This window comes from Diorhabda sublineata, chromosome 1 (genome assembly GCF_026230105.1).
Source record: "Diorhabda sublineata isolate icDioSubl1.1 chromosome 1, icDioSubl1.1, whole genome shotgun sequence".
Lineage (NCBI taxonomy): Eukaryota > Metazoa > Arthropoda > Insecta > Coleoptera > Chrysomelidae > Diorhabda > Diorhabda sublineata.
In genome coordinates this window covers 16,944,470-16,962,045 of record NC_079474.1, presented here as the reverse complement: position 1 = coordinate 16,962,045, position 17,576 = coordinate 16,944,470, and the positions used below count along the sequence as shown (strand labels likewise).

The 17,576-nt window shown below is 32.1% G+C and overlaps 1 protein-coding gene across 1 annotated transcript; it reads right to left on the bottom strand.

Annotated features, from left to right (window-relative positions):
• Positions 1–3,821: 3,821 nt before the first annotated feature.
• Positions 3,822–13,674, bottom strand: LOC130445504 (UDP-glycosyltransferase UGT5-like). Its single transcript, XM_056781159.1, has 5 exons — positions 13,591–13,674; positions 11,348–11,528; positions 8,026–8,829; positions 5,234–5,453; positions 3,822–4,122 (listed from the first exon to the last, which is right to left on the bottom strand). Exons 1-5 carry the CDS (start codon positions 13,663–13,665, stop codon positions 3,837–3,839), a joined length of 1,566 nt encoding a protein of 521 aa, XP_056637137.1. The 5' UTR covers positions 13,666–13,674; the 3' UTR covers positions 3,822–3,836.
• Between the last annotated feature and the right edge of the window lie 3,902 nt (positions 13,675–17,576).

Below are 17,576 nucleotides of genomic sequence, written 5' to 3'. Positions count from 1 at the left end.
AACTTTATAAGTGAAAAAATTCATCCAGTAAACAGTGAAAATTTAAAAGGCGGCAAAATTTTTGAAATACCAGTCAAACGCATACAAAAGTGTATCGAGTTTTGTAACAAATTAATTTTCTGAACTCAACCATAATAATTGACATTTGACAACCAACTATTTGTCTATTGATGAATCTTGAGTTTTGTAAAAAATTAATTTTCTGAACGCAACCATAATAATTGACATTTGACAACCAACTATTTGTATATTGATGAATCTTGAGTTTTGTAAAAAATTAATTTTCTGAACGCAACCATAATAATTGACATTTGACAACCAACTATTTGTATATTGATGAATCTTGAGTTTTGTAACAAATTAATTTTCTGAACGCAACCATAATAATTGACATTTGACAACCAACTATTTGTAGATTGGTGAATCTTGAGTTTTGTAACAAATTAATTTTCTGAACTCAACCATAATAATTGACATTTGACAACCAACTATTTGTCTATTGATGAATCTTGAGTTTTGTAAAAAATTAATTTTCCGAACGCAACCATAATAATTGACATTTGACAACCAACTATTTGTATATTGATGAATCTTGAGTTTTGTAACAAATTAATTTTCTGAACGCAGCCATAATAATTGACATTTGACAACCAACTATTTGTAGATTGGTGAATCTTGAGTTTTGTAACAAATTAATTTTCTGAACGCAACAATTATATTTGACATTTGACAATCAACTATTTGTAGATTGGTGAATCTTGAGTTTTGTAACAAATTAATTTTCTGAACGCAACCATAATAATTGACATTTGACAACCAACTATTTGTAGATTGGTGAATCTTGAGTTTTGTAACAAATTAATTTTCTGAACGCAACAATTATATTTGACATTTGACAACCAACTATTTGTAGATTGGTGAATCTTGAGTTTTGTAACAAATTAATTTTCTGAACTCAACCATAATAATTGACATTTGACAACCAACTATTTGTAGATTGGTGAATCTTGAGTTTTGTAACAAATTAATTTTTTGAACGCAACCATAATAATTGACATTTGACAACCAACTATTTGTAGATTGGTGAATCTTGAGTTTTGTAACAAATTAATTTTCTGAACGCAACCATAATAATTGACATTTGACAACCAACTATTTGTAGATTGGTGAATCTTGAGTTTTGTAACAAATTAATTTTCTGAACGCAACAATTATATTTGACATTTGACAATCAACTATTTGTAGATTGGTGAATCTTGAGTTTTGTAACAAATTAATTTTCTGAACGCAACCATAATAATTGACATTTGACAACCAACTATTTGTAGATTGGTGAATCTTGAGTTTTGTAACAAATTAATTTTCTGAACGCAACAATTATATTTGACATTTGACAACCAACTATTTGTAGATTGGTGAATCTTGAGTTTTGTAACAAATTAATTTTCTGAACTCAACCATAATAATTGACATTTGACAACCAACTATTTGTAGATTGGTGAATCTTGAGTTTTGTAACAAATTAATTTTTTGAACGCAACCATAATAATTGACATTTGACAACCAACTATTTGTAGATTGGTGAATCTTGAGTTTTGTAACAAATTAATTTTCTGAACGCAACCATAATAATTGACATTTGACAACCAACTATTTGTAGATTGGTGAATCTTGAGTTTTGTAACAAATTAATTTTCTGAACGCAACCATAATAATTGACATTTGACAACCAACTATTTGTAGATTGGTGAATCTTGAGTTTTGTAACAAATTAATTTTTTGAACGCAACCATAATAATTGACATTTGACAACCAACTATTTGTAGATTGGTGAATCTTGAGTTTTGTAACAAATTAATTTTTTGAACGCAACCATAATAATTGACATTTGACAACCAACTATTTGTAGATTGGTGAATCTTGAGTTTTGTAACAAATTAATTTTCTGAACTCAACCATAATAATTGACATTTGACAACCAACTATTTGTCTATTGATGAATCTTGAGTTTTGTAAAAAATTAATTTTCTGAACGCAACCATAATAATTGACATTTGACAACCAACTATTTGTATATTGATGAATCTTGAGTTTTGTAACAAATTAATTTTCTGAACGCAGCCATAATAATTGACATTTGACAACCAACTATTTGTAGATTGGTGAATCTTGAGTTTTGTAACAAATTAATTTTCTGAACGCAACAATTATATTTGACATTTGACAATCAACTATTTGTAGATTGGTGAATCTTGAGTTTTGTAACAAATTAATTTTCTGAACGCAACCATAATAATTGACATTTGACAACCAACTATTTGTAGATTGGTGAATCTTGAGTTTTGTAACAAATTAATTTTCTGAACGCAACAATTATATTTGACATTTGACAACCAACTATTTGTAGATTGGTGAATCTTGAGTTTTGTAACAAATTAATTTTCTGAACGCAACAATTATATTTGACATTTGACAACCAACTATTTGTAGATTGGTGAATCTTGAGTTTTGTAACAAATTAATTTTTTGAACGCAACCATAATAATTGACATTTGACAACCAACTATTTGTAGATTGGTGAATCTTGAGTTTTGTAACAAATTAATTTTCTGAACGCAACCATAATAATTGAAATTTGACAACCAACTATTTGTATATTGATGAATCTTGAGTTTTGTAGCAAATGAATTTTCTGAACGCAACCATAATATTTGACATTTGACAACCAACTATTTGTAGATTGATGTATCTTAAGTTTAGTCACAATTTAAAGTTCTGAACGCAACCATAATATTTGACATTTGACACCCAACTAGAAAAGATGATGAAACAATCATAAAGGGAAAATACAAAGGAGATGATGTCTTGATCCTGCGTATACCGAATTCACCTTTAAACGTTTACAATATCCGGTACGTCTGGATATTGCGATGACTATAAATAAATCCCAAGGCATGTCGTTGGAAGTTTGCGGAATGGACTTGGAGTTTCCCTGTATCGCGCATGGAAAGCTTTAAATTTATTAACAGACTGTATCATAACTGTATGTGTCTGTCAAATCAAATTGAAGCCTTATAAATATTAAGTATATATAGAAAATCATGTTTTGTGTAAATAAGCAACATAATTAATCGTAAATAATAATAAAAACTTGAGGCAGTACGAAGTCCACAGAGAAAGCTAGTTTTGAAATAAAAAAATTAGGTAAAAGTTATTTAAATTTATTTTATTAAAAAGGGCGACGCATCGAACGGGGCCTAGGGTGGCAGCGATGTGAGTTTGGAAGTGATACTTTTTTCATCCCTTAACCTCAACTCTACTCCTCTTTATTGATACGTCGGGTCTAGTGTCTTTTACAAGTTTATAAGGAAGGAATCTCGCTCTATTATTTTTTTTATTATTGTTATTTTTGAGACAAGCTTTAAAAACAGATTGCAAATCGATGGTTAAATTGCAAAATCTCGTGTCAATTTTTATCATTTATGGGTTTTTGATGTGAAAATTTTTCAAATAAATTATTCCTTTAAACTGCAAAATCACGTGAGTTCATGAACAGAAACCTCTTTGGTAATGAAAAATTAAAGTGAAGTTAAGTCTTGAGTCGCGCCAAAAATCATTTCGCAGTAAGCCAGCTTAAGGTTTGTTTTTGTGCCCTAAACGTTCATAAAATCAAATATTTATGTCAGATAACCGATAAAGTCGTGGTAAATATATTGAAAGTTTAACATCCAACAAAAATATTTTTGGCCCGCGGGACGTATCTTTGACACTACTTCGAATTGACAAACAACATTTTTCGGTTCTCCTAAGACAAATAATCCTTAATTTTCACGTTTTTATTGTTTTTTCGATTTGTTGGGATAACCAATTTTGAAAATATATTTGATTAAACGATACATAAGATTTTTTATAACCAAAATTAAAACGAAAATGATACAACCGAAGAATCCGTATACGTCCAGCAAATAAAACTGGATCCAATTCAGTTCTAAATAATTTACTCTCAGATGTTTCGCTCCATTGTGTCTTGCCACATATTCTATCCAATAAATCGCTGTATCCAATGGCTTCATAGGTCTGTCGTGGAATATTTTCGATCTCATTTTGGCATTCTCCGCGTATCTACAAAATAATACAATTCTGTTTGTCGTAGACCATAATTATCTCAATTTTATTTTGTTATGATCGAAAGTTCTAAAACAATTATGTATGAAACAAAATATTACAGTAGTAGTTCCGAGTCTTAAAGATCCGTACTGATCTAAACATTCGCGCAAACGAATGCTGCTTGGAGTGGTTTGTCGCTTTTTCTCGAAACATCTAATGGCTTTCGCGCTCAGTCTGAACATGTTTGTTAAAGGATACACTCTAAGATGTTTCGAGAAAAGTCGATAAACCACGAAGTGCGTTAGTGGAAACGCATACCCACAGGAAAATTTGTCATCAGCCCTCAAATTGTTAAAAAAGACAGTAAATACATTTTTATATGATAAAACTTTGGTTTTAGAAACGTTGGGACATCGAAAATTAGAATAGCACCATGATTTAATGGTGATTAGGTTACTAGATATGGAGTGCCGTGAATTCAGAGTCTAGTACTGAACCTTGGGGCACTCCACATTCTATTGGATTGCAAGAAGACATCGTTGTATCAACCCTCACAAGCTGACTTCTGCTTGTAAAGTATGACTTAAACCATAGGAGAAGTGTTCCCAAAAAACTGTAGTTATGCAAAAATATATATTAGAGGTTAGGTGACGAATGACACGTATAACAAATGCGCACGCGCCGTATACAATGAACGTATTCCGAATACGTTCGGAATTAGTTCACAAACACATAATTTTAAATTCCGAACGTGCTTTATTAGCACCGCCACAGTGCAATTTCAAACACTTTTTAGCATCTCTAGCGCGTACAAAGATATTGTGCTCAGTTTGAGCAAGTTAACGATATCAACGTTCGTACAAGTACAAGTGCTCAGATCAGTACGCAGCTTAACAACGCAAAAGATACTAAATTTTCGAAACCACTCAAGTTGTTAAACTGAAATGGAAAATCCAATTGTAATTAAAAAATTGCTGTCAAATCGTAAATATGTGAATCAATGAATTTGGTAAATACAAAACATCGTATTAAAATCAACCATTACCAAAATTGATTTCTGTACTTTTGGAAATTGAACATGCGTCATTCCATATCTTTTGGTGCTATTTGGTATGGTCGTACTTACATTTGGTTTCCAAGTACCTCTTCTAGCGCTTCCGTAATTTTATCTTCAGTGATTGTTGGAAATTCGATAATTTTTGTGAATCCCATATCTGCAGTAAATCTAGTATTCAAAATTTGATCTCCAGATATTGGTATGGCTACGGTTGGTAATCCGTGATGAATTGTTTCAATAGTACTCAAAAATCCACCGTGAGTTATGAATAATTTTGTATTTGGATGGGCTGAAAATAAGTATATAGATTGTTTTTTATGATAATCCGGTCTATTTAGACATTCGAAGTTACATAAATTCCCATCAAGCTGAAAATCAGTAAAATTGTTTAAAATACAATTGAACATAAAATTTGAATGTTCCTCATCATTTCCGTGTATGGAAAAAATTTTATTCAAGATCAAAGGTCAAAAAAATGAGTTTTTCGCAATTTTCAGCAAAATGGTGAGTTTTATCATAAAAATACTCTAGACAAAAATTATAGATCATTAAATTATCTACAAAAAACGTATCAATACTTTTTTTCCTACGAGTCACCGTTTCTGAGATATAATGATTCAAATAGTTGTAAAAGTTATAATCCGGTCAATTTAGACATTCAAAATTACATTAATTCCCATCAAGATGAAAATCAGTAAAATTGTTTAAAATACAATTGAACATAAAATTTGAATGTTCCTCATCATTTCCGTGTATGGAAAAAATTTTATTCAAGATCAAAGGTCAAAAAAATGAGTTTTTCGCAATTTTCAGCAAAATGGTGAGTTTTATGATAAAAATACTCTAGACAAAAATTATAGATCATTAAATTATCTACAAAAAACGTATCAATACTTTTTTTCCTACGAGTCACAGTTTCTGAGATATATTGATTCAAAAAGCTATAAAGTTATAATCCGGTCAATTTATACATTCGAAATTACATTAATTCCCATCCAGCTGAAAATCAGTAAAATTGTTTGAAATATAATTGAAAATAAAATTTGAATGTTCCTCATCATTTCCGTGTATGGAAAAAATTTTATTCAAGTTCAAAGGTCAAAAAAATGAGTTTTTCGCGATTATCAGCACAGCGGTAAGTTTTATCATAAAAATACTTCAGACAAAAATTGTAGATCATAAAATTATCTACAAAAAACGTATCAATACTTTTTTTCCTACGAGCCACAGTTTCTGAGATATATTGATTCAAAAAGCTATAAAGTTATAATCCGGTCAATTTATACATTCGAAATTACATTAATTCCCATCCAGCTGAAAATCAGTAAAATTGTTTGAAATATAATTGAAAATAAAATTTGAATGTTTCCCATCATTTCCGTGTATGGAAAAAATTTTATTCAAGTTCAAAGGTCAAAAAAATGAGTTTTTCGCGATTATCAGCACAGCGGTAAGTTTTATCATAAAAATACTTCAGACAAAAATTGTAGATCATAAAATTATCTACAAAAAACGTATCAATACTTTTTTTCCTACGAGCCACAGTTTCTGAGATATATTGATTCAAAAAGCTATAAAGTTATAATCCGGTCAATTTATACATTCGAAATTACATTAATTCCCATCCAGCTGAAAATCAGTAAAATTGTTTGAAATATAATTGAAAATAAAATTTGAATGTTTCCCATCATTTCCGTGTATGGAAAAAATTTTATTCAAGTTCAAAGGTCAAAAAAATGAGTTTTTCGCGATTATCAGCACAGCGGTAAGTTTTATCATAAAAATAATTCAGACAAAAATTGTAGATCATAAAATTATCTACAAAAAAGGTATGTATACTTTTTTTCTATAAACCACTGTTTCTGAGATATAATGATTCATAAAGTTGTAGAAGTTGACGTATTTAATAGTTTCACCATTTTCAGCAGTAAATTTTTCTTACAAAATTGAAATGAACCGAGACTTGTTGTGGATATTTGTGAGAAATTATCAATTGACGAAGATGCTGCTAAATTTTGACGGTGTTGTTCTGCAGCTTTGGTATTTCTCGTACAATCATTATAGCCATTAAATACGACACTAAATCTGAAATAAAACTTTTTGAATCATTATATCTCAGAAACTGTCACTCGTAGGAAAAAAAATATTGATACGTTTTTTGTAGATAATTTAATGATCTACAATTTTTGTCTGAAGTTTTTTATGATAAAATCTACCGTTTCGGTGATAATCGCGGAAAATTCATTTTTTTACCTTTGACCTTGAATAAAATTTTTTCCATACACGGAAATGATGGAAAACATTCAAATTTTATTTTCAATTGTATTTTAAACAATTTTACTGATTTTCAGCTGGATGGAAATTAATGTAATTTTGAATGTCTAAATTGACCGGATTATAACTTTTACAACTTTTTGAATCATTATATCTCAGAAACGGTGACTCGTAGGAAAAAAAGTATTGATACGTTTTTTGTATATAATTTAATGATCTATAATTTTTGTCTAGAGTATTTTTATGATAAAACTCACCATTTTGCTGAAAATTGCGAAAAACTCATTTTTTTGACCTTTGATCTTGAATAAAATTTTTTACATTCACGGGGAACACTCAAATTTTATAATCAATGATATTTTAAACGATTCTACTGATTTTCAGCTTGATGGGAGTTTTATATAGCTTCACTCTTATTTTTTGGTCTAATTTGACCGGACTATAATACAAATTCCCATGATAAGAGTACACAATATTATTAGTTAGTAAGCCCCGGAAAAATTCTAAAGGTCGCCAATGAATAAAGAAAAAAATATCATTTCTAAATGAATCACTGTATTTTGAAATATATTTTTTTTAATTCTTACCTAAAATATCCGTCTGCGGGAACCATTTCGCGACTTTGACATTATCAGATAAACCAGATAAATTCGTAGCGTGAAATTTCCATAATACTAGCTCTTTCCTCTTGGAAAATGCCTTAACAAAATATTTTACTACATCCCAATCAGAAATATGTACATTGGAACCTAAACTAAAATAAATAACACCGTATTGAGCTTCGTCCATAAACTTTTGCAAATCCTCCGGTAATTTTTTCGAAGTTTTCACGTGATATCCGGCGATATCTACCATACAAGGCACCGAAGTAGACGCTGAATTAACAGAAGGATGAGCGTTCATCAACACCAGGGAAACGTTGTAAGAAATTTTTTCCAAATCTATATCTCTCGATATATATTTATGAACCAATTCAGCTTGAGAAGGATACAAATATAATTTTCTGGTTAGATATATTCCCAAAGTGAGAACAGTATTGAGGCACCTTTGGAAAAAATCCATTTGTTTTGTGTATCCTAAAAACATCTCCGGATTTATCGAAGGTAGAGTCGGATTTCCGACAAAATGATTCATCCAAAAAATCGGCGGACCTATGTTTAGAAGTACCAGATGGGCGTCGAAATACGGAGCGAACGCTTTCAAAGCTTCGAAAACAAATTGAGGTACTACAACAACGTCGAACGTTTCGTTGGATCTTAATAATTTCTGAACTTCGCTATCGCTAAGGGTCGCTTTCATCACAGTATCGGCAAACAAGATAAAATTCCAAAACGACGTGATTGGGGTTTTCTTATCGGCCTTACGCACTTTGATAATCGCTTGGTATGTATCTAAAAATATGCATATTGAATCATTGAAGCTCTAATTTAGCTAGTTTATTTATAAACCAGCTGGATAGTATACAAACTATCCAAGTGAAGAGGTTCTGTCCATTTAATGATTCATGGCTTTGGTATTAGTCCCACTGAAATTTAAGATGAAGTACGAAGTGGAAAATCACTGATTTCGTTTTCGATTGTCCAGAAGATCCAAAATGAGTTGCGTAAAAACCGGAAGATCACTACATACTCCTAAAACCACCCATGGTACAATTGGACCAAATAGGTTGTGTTGTAGCAAGGTTTGTACTCGCTGCATCCCTTTGATGTTAATTGTCGGACACAAATAGCAACACCTCGACTGTGTTTGCAAGTTTTATTCTCGAAGGGGTAGTAAGCAACAAGGAGATGAAACGAAAGAATACTCTTGTCAGTAGCGAAGCTCTGGTTTACCACGATAAACTCAAAGATAAATTGTGAAACATTGACCAAAATCCGGTGAGCAATCCAGACTCGATGAAGTACGAAGTGGAAAACCGCCGATTTCGTTTTTGAATATCCAAAATGAGCTGCGTAGAAATCGGAAGGTCACTGCATATTCCTGAAACCTCTCATGGTTTACTTGGACCAAATAGGTTGTGTTGTAGCAAGGAGTAGCAATGTGAAGGAGTAGTAGGCAACAAGGAGATGAAACGAAAGAAAATTCTTCTCAGTAGTGAAACAATAACGACAATTTGACCAGACTCGCTGGAGAGGACGACGAATGACTGGGTGGACTTAAGCGATCGTTACCTCTTCTTCAAGGTAAAGGAACACTTGGGTGGAAAAGGCTTCAGGAGTGACGATGAGATCTGATCAAAGGTCGAACGATTCATCAACGGAGTACCCTTGGACTTAGGAATAAAAATGCTGGAGCACCATCTTCAAAAACGTGGACCATGTATAAATTAATAATAATTTTTGTAAAAACTATGGTACAACCCTCGTATTATTATATACAAAACGCCTGAAATTTTTCATATTGAGCGACCACTGCCATCGTTAGATCTTCCACAATATATCTTCCCAATATAAAGTATGTCCAATTAAATTCTCAGTATATATAACTTTTTGTTATTAATATTATCAAAAAAAAATTCGCACGATGTAGATTTGTTTGAAATTCCTTTAGTCTATGACTTTGAAGATACCTACGCGTTGATTATTATTAAAGTGACAACCTAAAACATAACCTCAACGGATGTTCGATTAGTGCGACTGTCAAATCAACAATCAAACTGTCAATACTGTCAATTTTGAGTCCCCTGCGAATATTATTGAAACTGATCGTCCGATTGAAGCAGTTATAGTTCGTTTGATACTAAAAACCAAACAATGCGGATTTATATAATGTTTCTAAGCAAAATTTAGTAATAATACAGTCTGTAATTGTAAATTTTTGATCCATTGATGTAACTCCTTTTTGCTTTTATTATTCCAGTGTACTTTCTGTCATAATTTCGTTATTCAGAATATTCCAAAGATGTAAGGTGGAACTAGGACACTGCTTTCTGACTTTTCTGTCCAATTTGTCCAAGACAACTCAATAGGATTGAGGTCGGGAGACTTTGACAGTCAGATTATTACTTTCAGGTATATTCTTCTTGTACGAATTCTTTCAAATACTCTTTGAGGAATATTTGAGATCGTTGTCATACTGTAAGATAAATTTAAAGGATCAAATTTGCCTTTTAGATTTTTATAGCCCATTTTCTTATTTTTTTCCAGTTTTCACCAAGTTTCTAGTCGCCCTTCCACCAAAACATCCTCAAACCATCACTGAACATCCACTGTGTTTTATAGTCAAGAATACACATCTAACTTTCGAACAAACACTCTTTTTTTAATCTCAGAAACCTCAATCTTTGACTTATTCCTCCATAAAACTCTCACCCAATCTTGATACGTCCAATTTTTAGTTTCTTAAGCCCACCAATACATTTGGTGTCAGATTTTTCTAATCTTCTTTTCGAGGCTTCCCTGAACGTTGTCTATCATCAAAACTTCTGGAGGGTGCATATTTTTTCTCGTTGTAGTAAAAACTTGAGATTAATGTATGAGTTTCAACCGATAGTTTCTTGGTTTTACCATTTTTAACACTTATAAATCCGAATTAACGATAACGAATACAATTCGTATACGTAAAAAGATGTCTTTGTCTAAAAAGTACAAATCAAAGCTCGTCGTTGCGTCTCAAATGGATAACTGGGACTAAACTACAATCATAAACACATTTATGGAATAATAAACAAACATAAAAGTGTACTACTTTCAATGTTTAATTGTTTAATGGTCTGCGATGTAAATTTAAAGTAATGAAATGATAATTTATAGTTGTTTTATTTATTGGATGTATCTTATGGGTCAAATAAAATTAGGAATAATTTGTTATTGATGCCTTTGTGACTAAATTATTGAAGCTCCTAGTATTTCTTTTTATTTTTATGTCGGATGATAAGAAAAATCAAAGTTTACTACTTAAATTTCGTACCTAATTGGTTTTCAACAGCGTCTTTCATCAAGATTTGTTTACAATTCTTATAGTTAGATGGAAACGTATCTTCTTTAACTGTTAATACTGTTACATCGTGTCCAGCTTGGCACAAACCTTTCATCAGCTCATTACTCAGGAACGTCAAACTAGGTGCAACAAACGGAATGATACTCAGAATCTGTAATGAATAAACATCAGTATTTCTATAAAAATTGCGATAATTATTCAAGGAAATCACACAAATTTCATTATAATTTGAATACACACATTTGAAAGTGTAGATTAATCCCACCAACACTCAATGACTGCTCCTAGGATTTGTTTATAGTCTCAGCGAAGACAAACCGAAAACTGCATTCGTTTAAACTAAAATGTTATGTCAGGCGTGCTACCCCCCATTTAAAAAAATCGAAAAAGGAAACAAAAAAACGTATATTCCCAAATTGAGATGAGATTTTCTCTTCTGGACAATGGTCGTTCGCTTTTTCTTCTATCAGCTCCAAGACAACCTCACGCAACCTGAGTAACCCTAGCCCTACAATGGAGCAGCTCCTCTATCAGTGCCAACTCCATCAAACACTTTTTTTAATTTATAGAAACGTTTAATATCTTAATAATTCATATCCTAACCAAAATCTCATAAAACGAGATCTACTGTCAGTAAATTAGTGAAATAATTTAACGAAACTCGTTCAGTAAAAGATTTATCGAAATCAGGGCGCAGAAAAACTGTAAAAAAATCTTTAAATGTTAGAAGACGATCCACACTTGAGTACTAGACGAATATCCATGGAACTTGATAATTCCATCCAAACAAGGTAACGTTGGTTCAGGAGATGAATTTTGAAGATCTTGATAGACGTGAAGAATTTGTAATGATGGAAAAATGTTTCAATCAAATATCCAAATTTTTAATGTAATGTTGTGTTTTGCGACGAGCGACGTTTTGTATTAATGGTAAGGTAAATCAGCATAATTGTAGATACTGATCACGTAACGATCCTCGTAAGATACGTTAATCCCACACTCAATATTTCGCAAAACTGAATGTATGGGCTGGAATAACGACAAAATAATTGCCTCAAAAGGTCCGGCGTATTTAGATTTATTGGAAAATAGTATTATATTTGAGTTGGTTCGGATATTTCCAAATCCAGTATGTATTTTCAAAAAAAAACTTCAATATTAGAATTAACTTTTCAGACAATAAAATCTCAAACAACAATATTTGGCTACAATAAGGTGGTGAGGCATAACCTAAATAATATGTTTCCCAGAAGATGGATTGGAAGACGTGGTTTTATCGATTAGCCCCCGCGATCACCCGACGTGAATCCTTTAGACTATTTCCTGTAAGGTCACTTAAAAAACATCGTTTATAAATCAAAACCTTCCGATATTCAGAAATTAAAAGATAAGAAGAATGGATCAGTCAGAAATGTCACAAAACGTATTGCAAAGTTTTAAAAATCGCATGAATTGTTGTATTGAAGTAAATGGACAACATTTTGAGCCTTTACTGCATGTTTTCTAAAATTCATAATTTTTCTATTTAGTTTTCGTTAAACTTTTTACTAACTTTACTGACACTAAACCTTGTTACGAGATTTGTATCAGCACACAAATTATTAAAAAATATTCAAATTAAACGAGTTTATTCAATCCTAGCCATCTAAATATTAAATATTTGTTGTAACTTTACTGTAAACTCCGAAGATATTTAGGTATAGAGAATATATAGGGTGATCCATTTGAAATAACAAAGTTCATTATATTTCCGGAAAAACGAAAGATCTGACAACAAAGTAGATACCACCATAATATCGGCCGTATTACAAGATGGTTGTACACAAAAATTTAGAAAAATCGTACAAGCCGTTTTCGAGATAATTGAGCATAAAACTCACTCTGTATTATAGAAGATAGAGAATTGTTGTTTTCAGACTTTTCCAAGCAATTTTTTTTAATTTTTCTCTCCGTAAGAACCATCGTCGCACTTCAAAGAATATTATAAAAAAAATTGCGAAATCAGTTAGCAAATTCTAATAAACAATTTCAAATAAAACGATTCAGTTTCAAATACAGGGTGATTTAGAAGTATCCTTTTAAATAAGGGACGATTTGAAATTTGTCTATGTTAGTTATAAACTTTGAAAGAAAAATTATCATAAACAAAAAACTATTCAATAGAAATCGGTTTCTACATTTTATGAATTTTTTGTTATTGTTTGTGAACTTGCCTTGTAGGTAGACACTTGGTCAAAGCACACAATCAAGAGAAAAATAAGAAAAATTAATATTCCGTTACGGAACATTGTGAAAATATGACTAATCAATTTCCTCGACAACCCATTTTATTAAGTCTTATTGATAATAATTGTTGATTTAGACAGTTGTTTCTTATCGCTTCAATTAAGGTTAACGATATTTAAAAAAAATAAATAAAAAGCGCACTTTGATTGCAGTTCGAACTAGAAATTAGGAAATAATATACCCCAAATAAGGGTAAAGTGATTGATAAAAGATATATTTTTAATATGTATAAAAAAACGTGAGGTGTTTTCTAAGATAATTTGATGACTATACTTTAAAAGCAACTATTAACATAAAATATTGAAACACCCCACGCTTTTTTACATTAAAATGATATCCTTTATTAATCATTCCACCCTTATTTTAAATATAATTACACTTGTGAGCAAAAAACTCGACTTTAATCACATCCTCGCAATCAAAAGTCTCAAATCTGTAGCTTCAATTTTTTTTCTGATTCTAGCATCTCAATGCCATTAGTGTTAGCTTTATAAACAGAGATCTATGTTGTTATTGGGCTATTTTTTTGTTGTTAAAGAAAAAATATCGAACAAAAAGGAATTTGAACAACGAATAATCATTTGTTTGAAATTAACAACAGCTTCCAATCGCTTTGTCATGGATCGAATAAGTTCCTTAACTCGATCTTGATCGATGACGTCTGGTGTCCAGTTAAAAGTCCAGTTACCAGTCGAGTTCTACACGTTTTGGCTACATACAGCATGGATTCTCACCCCATTGGTGGATTTACCTTGAGCGAATCTGCTTAGTTGTTGCCAGAGTGACCAATATCCAAACGAACCGGATCTTGAAGTCATAAATCACCAGTATTTGTATGACTATCTCCACCACAAGCCTTAAGCACACAGTTATAGATTGTATGGCAGCTCGGCTTTGTAGATACATGTTTCTATGGCATGTCCACATTCGATAACAGCGAATACCTCGGCTTAGAAGACTGTAGAATGTTCCCCAAGCGAAAAAACTTCGTCTATTCCGTGATTTTTTCCGCAGAATCCTTCTTCTCCTCATCTTGAAGGAATCTGTGTACTACAAGTCAGTAGTTTACTAATAACAATCTGTCCAAGCCCTTGTTATCATAGATTCTCACCCCATTGGTGGATTTACCTCGAGTGATGTCTTTTTAGTCGTTGCCAGAGTGACCAAAATCCAAACGAACCGGATCTTGAAGTCATCAACCACCAGTATTTGTATGACTATCTCCAACACAAGCCTTAAGCACAACGTTATGGCTTGTATGGCAGCTCGGCTTTGTAGATATATGTTTCTATGGCATGTCCACATTCTATTACAGCGAATATCTTGTCTTAGAAGACGGTAGAATGGCCCCAAAGCGAGAAAACTTCGCTTATTTCGTGATTTTTTCTGCAGAAGCCTTCTCCTCCTCATCTTGAAGGAATCTGCATACAAATGCGCTCGTTTAGTAGTATGGGGAGCTAAGAGTCATCAGTCCACTATCCTTTACCACTACCTCCAAGCCCAGTTTGATCAATGTCCATCAAAATGGTTGAACATTCACTAGCGACCTGCGTTTTTACATGGACAGTTGGTCCAGCCGATAGTTCTTCGGGATTATTTATCTTATAAATTGTACTAGTGGCTTCAATTGTTGGATCTAGAGGTGGAAGATCTAATAGGATTTCAAGGGCTGTACGCATGGACCCTGTGATACGGGCGCTGAACTCTTTCCAGTCGCAGGAAGAGGAGGTTTGATCATTGAAGTATCGACGTGTTTATACCAGATTAATTTTGTAGCCACAGCTGCCACCTGGAGAAAAGAAGGGATTTGGTTTTTTTTTTGATTAATCTTAAGCATTTCAGACTAACGGCAACTTTCCACTAGTCTCAGGGACTCTGTTATAGACTTCAAGAGGCGGCGGCTCCCTGTCTCGGGATGTTTTGTATAAATGTTTATTTTAATTAACTTATCTCAATAACTTTGTGTCTTATTCGCAATATAGGTCAAACCAATTATCTCAAAAATCAGCAATTTCAATACTGTAAATAATAATAACAATAATTTATAAATATTTTTTTATCTAAGAGTCAATATTCCCAATCTCTTATGTTTAAAAATACAATTGATAACTGAGGACAAGAAACGATTACAAACACGACAATGAAATACTTTAAGGTCAAAGTAAAAGACAGATCTCATTGCAATTAAAAATTATTTTTAAAGTTTAGTAGCCAGATCAAAAATTGATACTTTCTCAAAAGAAATGTGTGTTTTCTCTAAAATTTCCATGGATTTTATTAGGAGAAAGAAAGGATTGTTGAACGGTCACCGGACAAGAAAAGTATGAATCATAAAGCACGATTTTATCTCATTTCTGTGATTGATGATGATCCTGTCCATCTTTTGAGAATTTCTCGCATATTTGGAGCTCGGTTCCCAAGCATATCCTGAGGATGTTCGACTCAATACAGAAGAGCTGACCGCAAACTTGAATACAAACTTGTTTAATCAGCTACCAAGTATTACAAACTACAGAAGTTCAAAATCCATATCCGCACCACTCGAACTACTCGAGTGTAATAGGGTTTACCTTCTGGTACTTGCTTTTCACATGTCTGAGAGTGCAAACTCAAAAATTTGAAATTATTTACTTTCCATTTCCATAAAAAAAATATTTATGCACTTATAAGCTTCACTATACCTTAACTATATTTAGTATATCGTTCTTATTCACACACGGTTGTCACATGACTAAGTGTGACGTAAAAAGTAAGTAAACAGACTTAAGTGAGGTTAGAAGTAAATACAGTTTAAACAGAGTGGTTGAGATCCTTTTAAAAACATATGACGTACCAGAATGTACGAACGCTAGTATAAAAACACCAAATAAAGTTTTCGTTCAAGTCCATTTCAATGTAAGTTTTATCTATTTGGAAAATTATTTAATGTGGTAACTAACACAATGTAAAAAAAACTCACAGATTGCCAGAAAGATCGGGAAAAGGGCATTTCGTGAAACACCTCGTCCGTTGGCATTAAAACGACATTATCGAAGAACTTCTTAGCGCTTCAACTTCAGCTGACTGTTCAAAAGATGTAGAAACATCAATGGATATCAATATTACGGTTGTAAGTCGCAAAAAGTGATTCCCCGTCAAACATTTTAGAAGATTCTTAATAAGAAATCCATCCTCAGAAATTACAGTTACGATAAGACCACATTTTCGGAGTAAATATCTACCAAAATGATTTGTAAAAGTTGTTCACCGTATAAGTTGAGTCAGCTACATCGAAAGCTTGGATCAAAACATAACCTCAAAGCTATCATCTTTATGATTTTACTCCACGTATTTTAGCTGAAGTAAACAATTGATTATTAGCAAATCTATCTTAGGTAGATTGTCCGATCTTGCTTCGATAAATCCTATTTCGTTATAATTTCAATTAGACTAGTCTTTGAAACACTTACAAAAACACAAATCACACTAAACAACTAATTACCTTCTTTCACAACAACAGAAAGGCGACACTGTCCTGAATTTACTTACTTTCTACGTCACAACCGCAGTAACCAATAGAAACAGATTTTCTCACCCGTGTTTATATTCAAATTATCATCAATTTATATTTGCGATTTATAATAATAATTTTTTAATAACATTAATTTTTTTTCACTCAAATATATCAAACTTTGTTTCTGAAAAATTGTTTTTGCGGGAAGTTCTTCTTCATTACTTTAATATGAAGAAAAATGCTGCCGAAAGTCATTGCATTTCGGTGGAAGTTTATGGTGAACATACACTAGCTGAGCGAACGGGCCAAAAGTGGTTTGCACGATTTAAAAGTGGTGATTTTGGCTTGGAAGTCGATGAACGTCCTGGGAAGCCAAAAAAAGTTTGTAGATGAAGAACCGGAAGCATTACTCTATGAAGA

Excerpts from the sequence above, each read along its gene's own strand:
- LOC130445504 (XM_056781159.1), bottom strand. The coding sequence starts at position 13,665 with ATGTTCCGTAACGGAATATTAATTTTTCTTATTTTTCTCTTGATTGTG. Across the intron at positions 8,830-11,347 it reads CGCTGTTGAAAACCAATTAG|ATACATACCAAGCGATTATC; the intron begins GTACGAAATTTA and ends GCATATTTTTAG. Across the intron at positions 5,454-8,025 it reads CCCGCAGACGGATATTTTAG|CCCATCCAAATACAAAATTA; the intron begins GTAAGAATTAAA and ends ACTTATTTTCAG.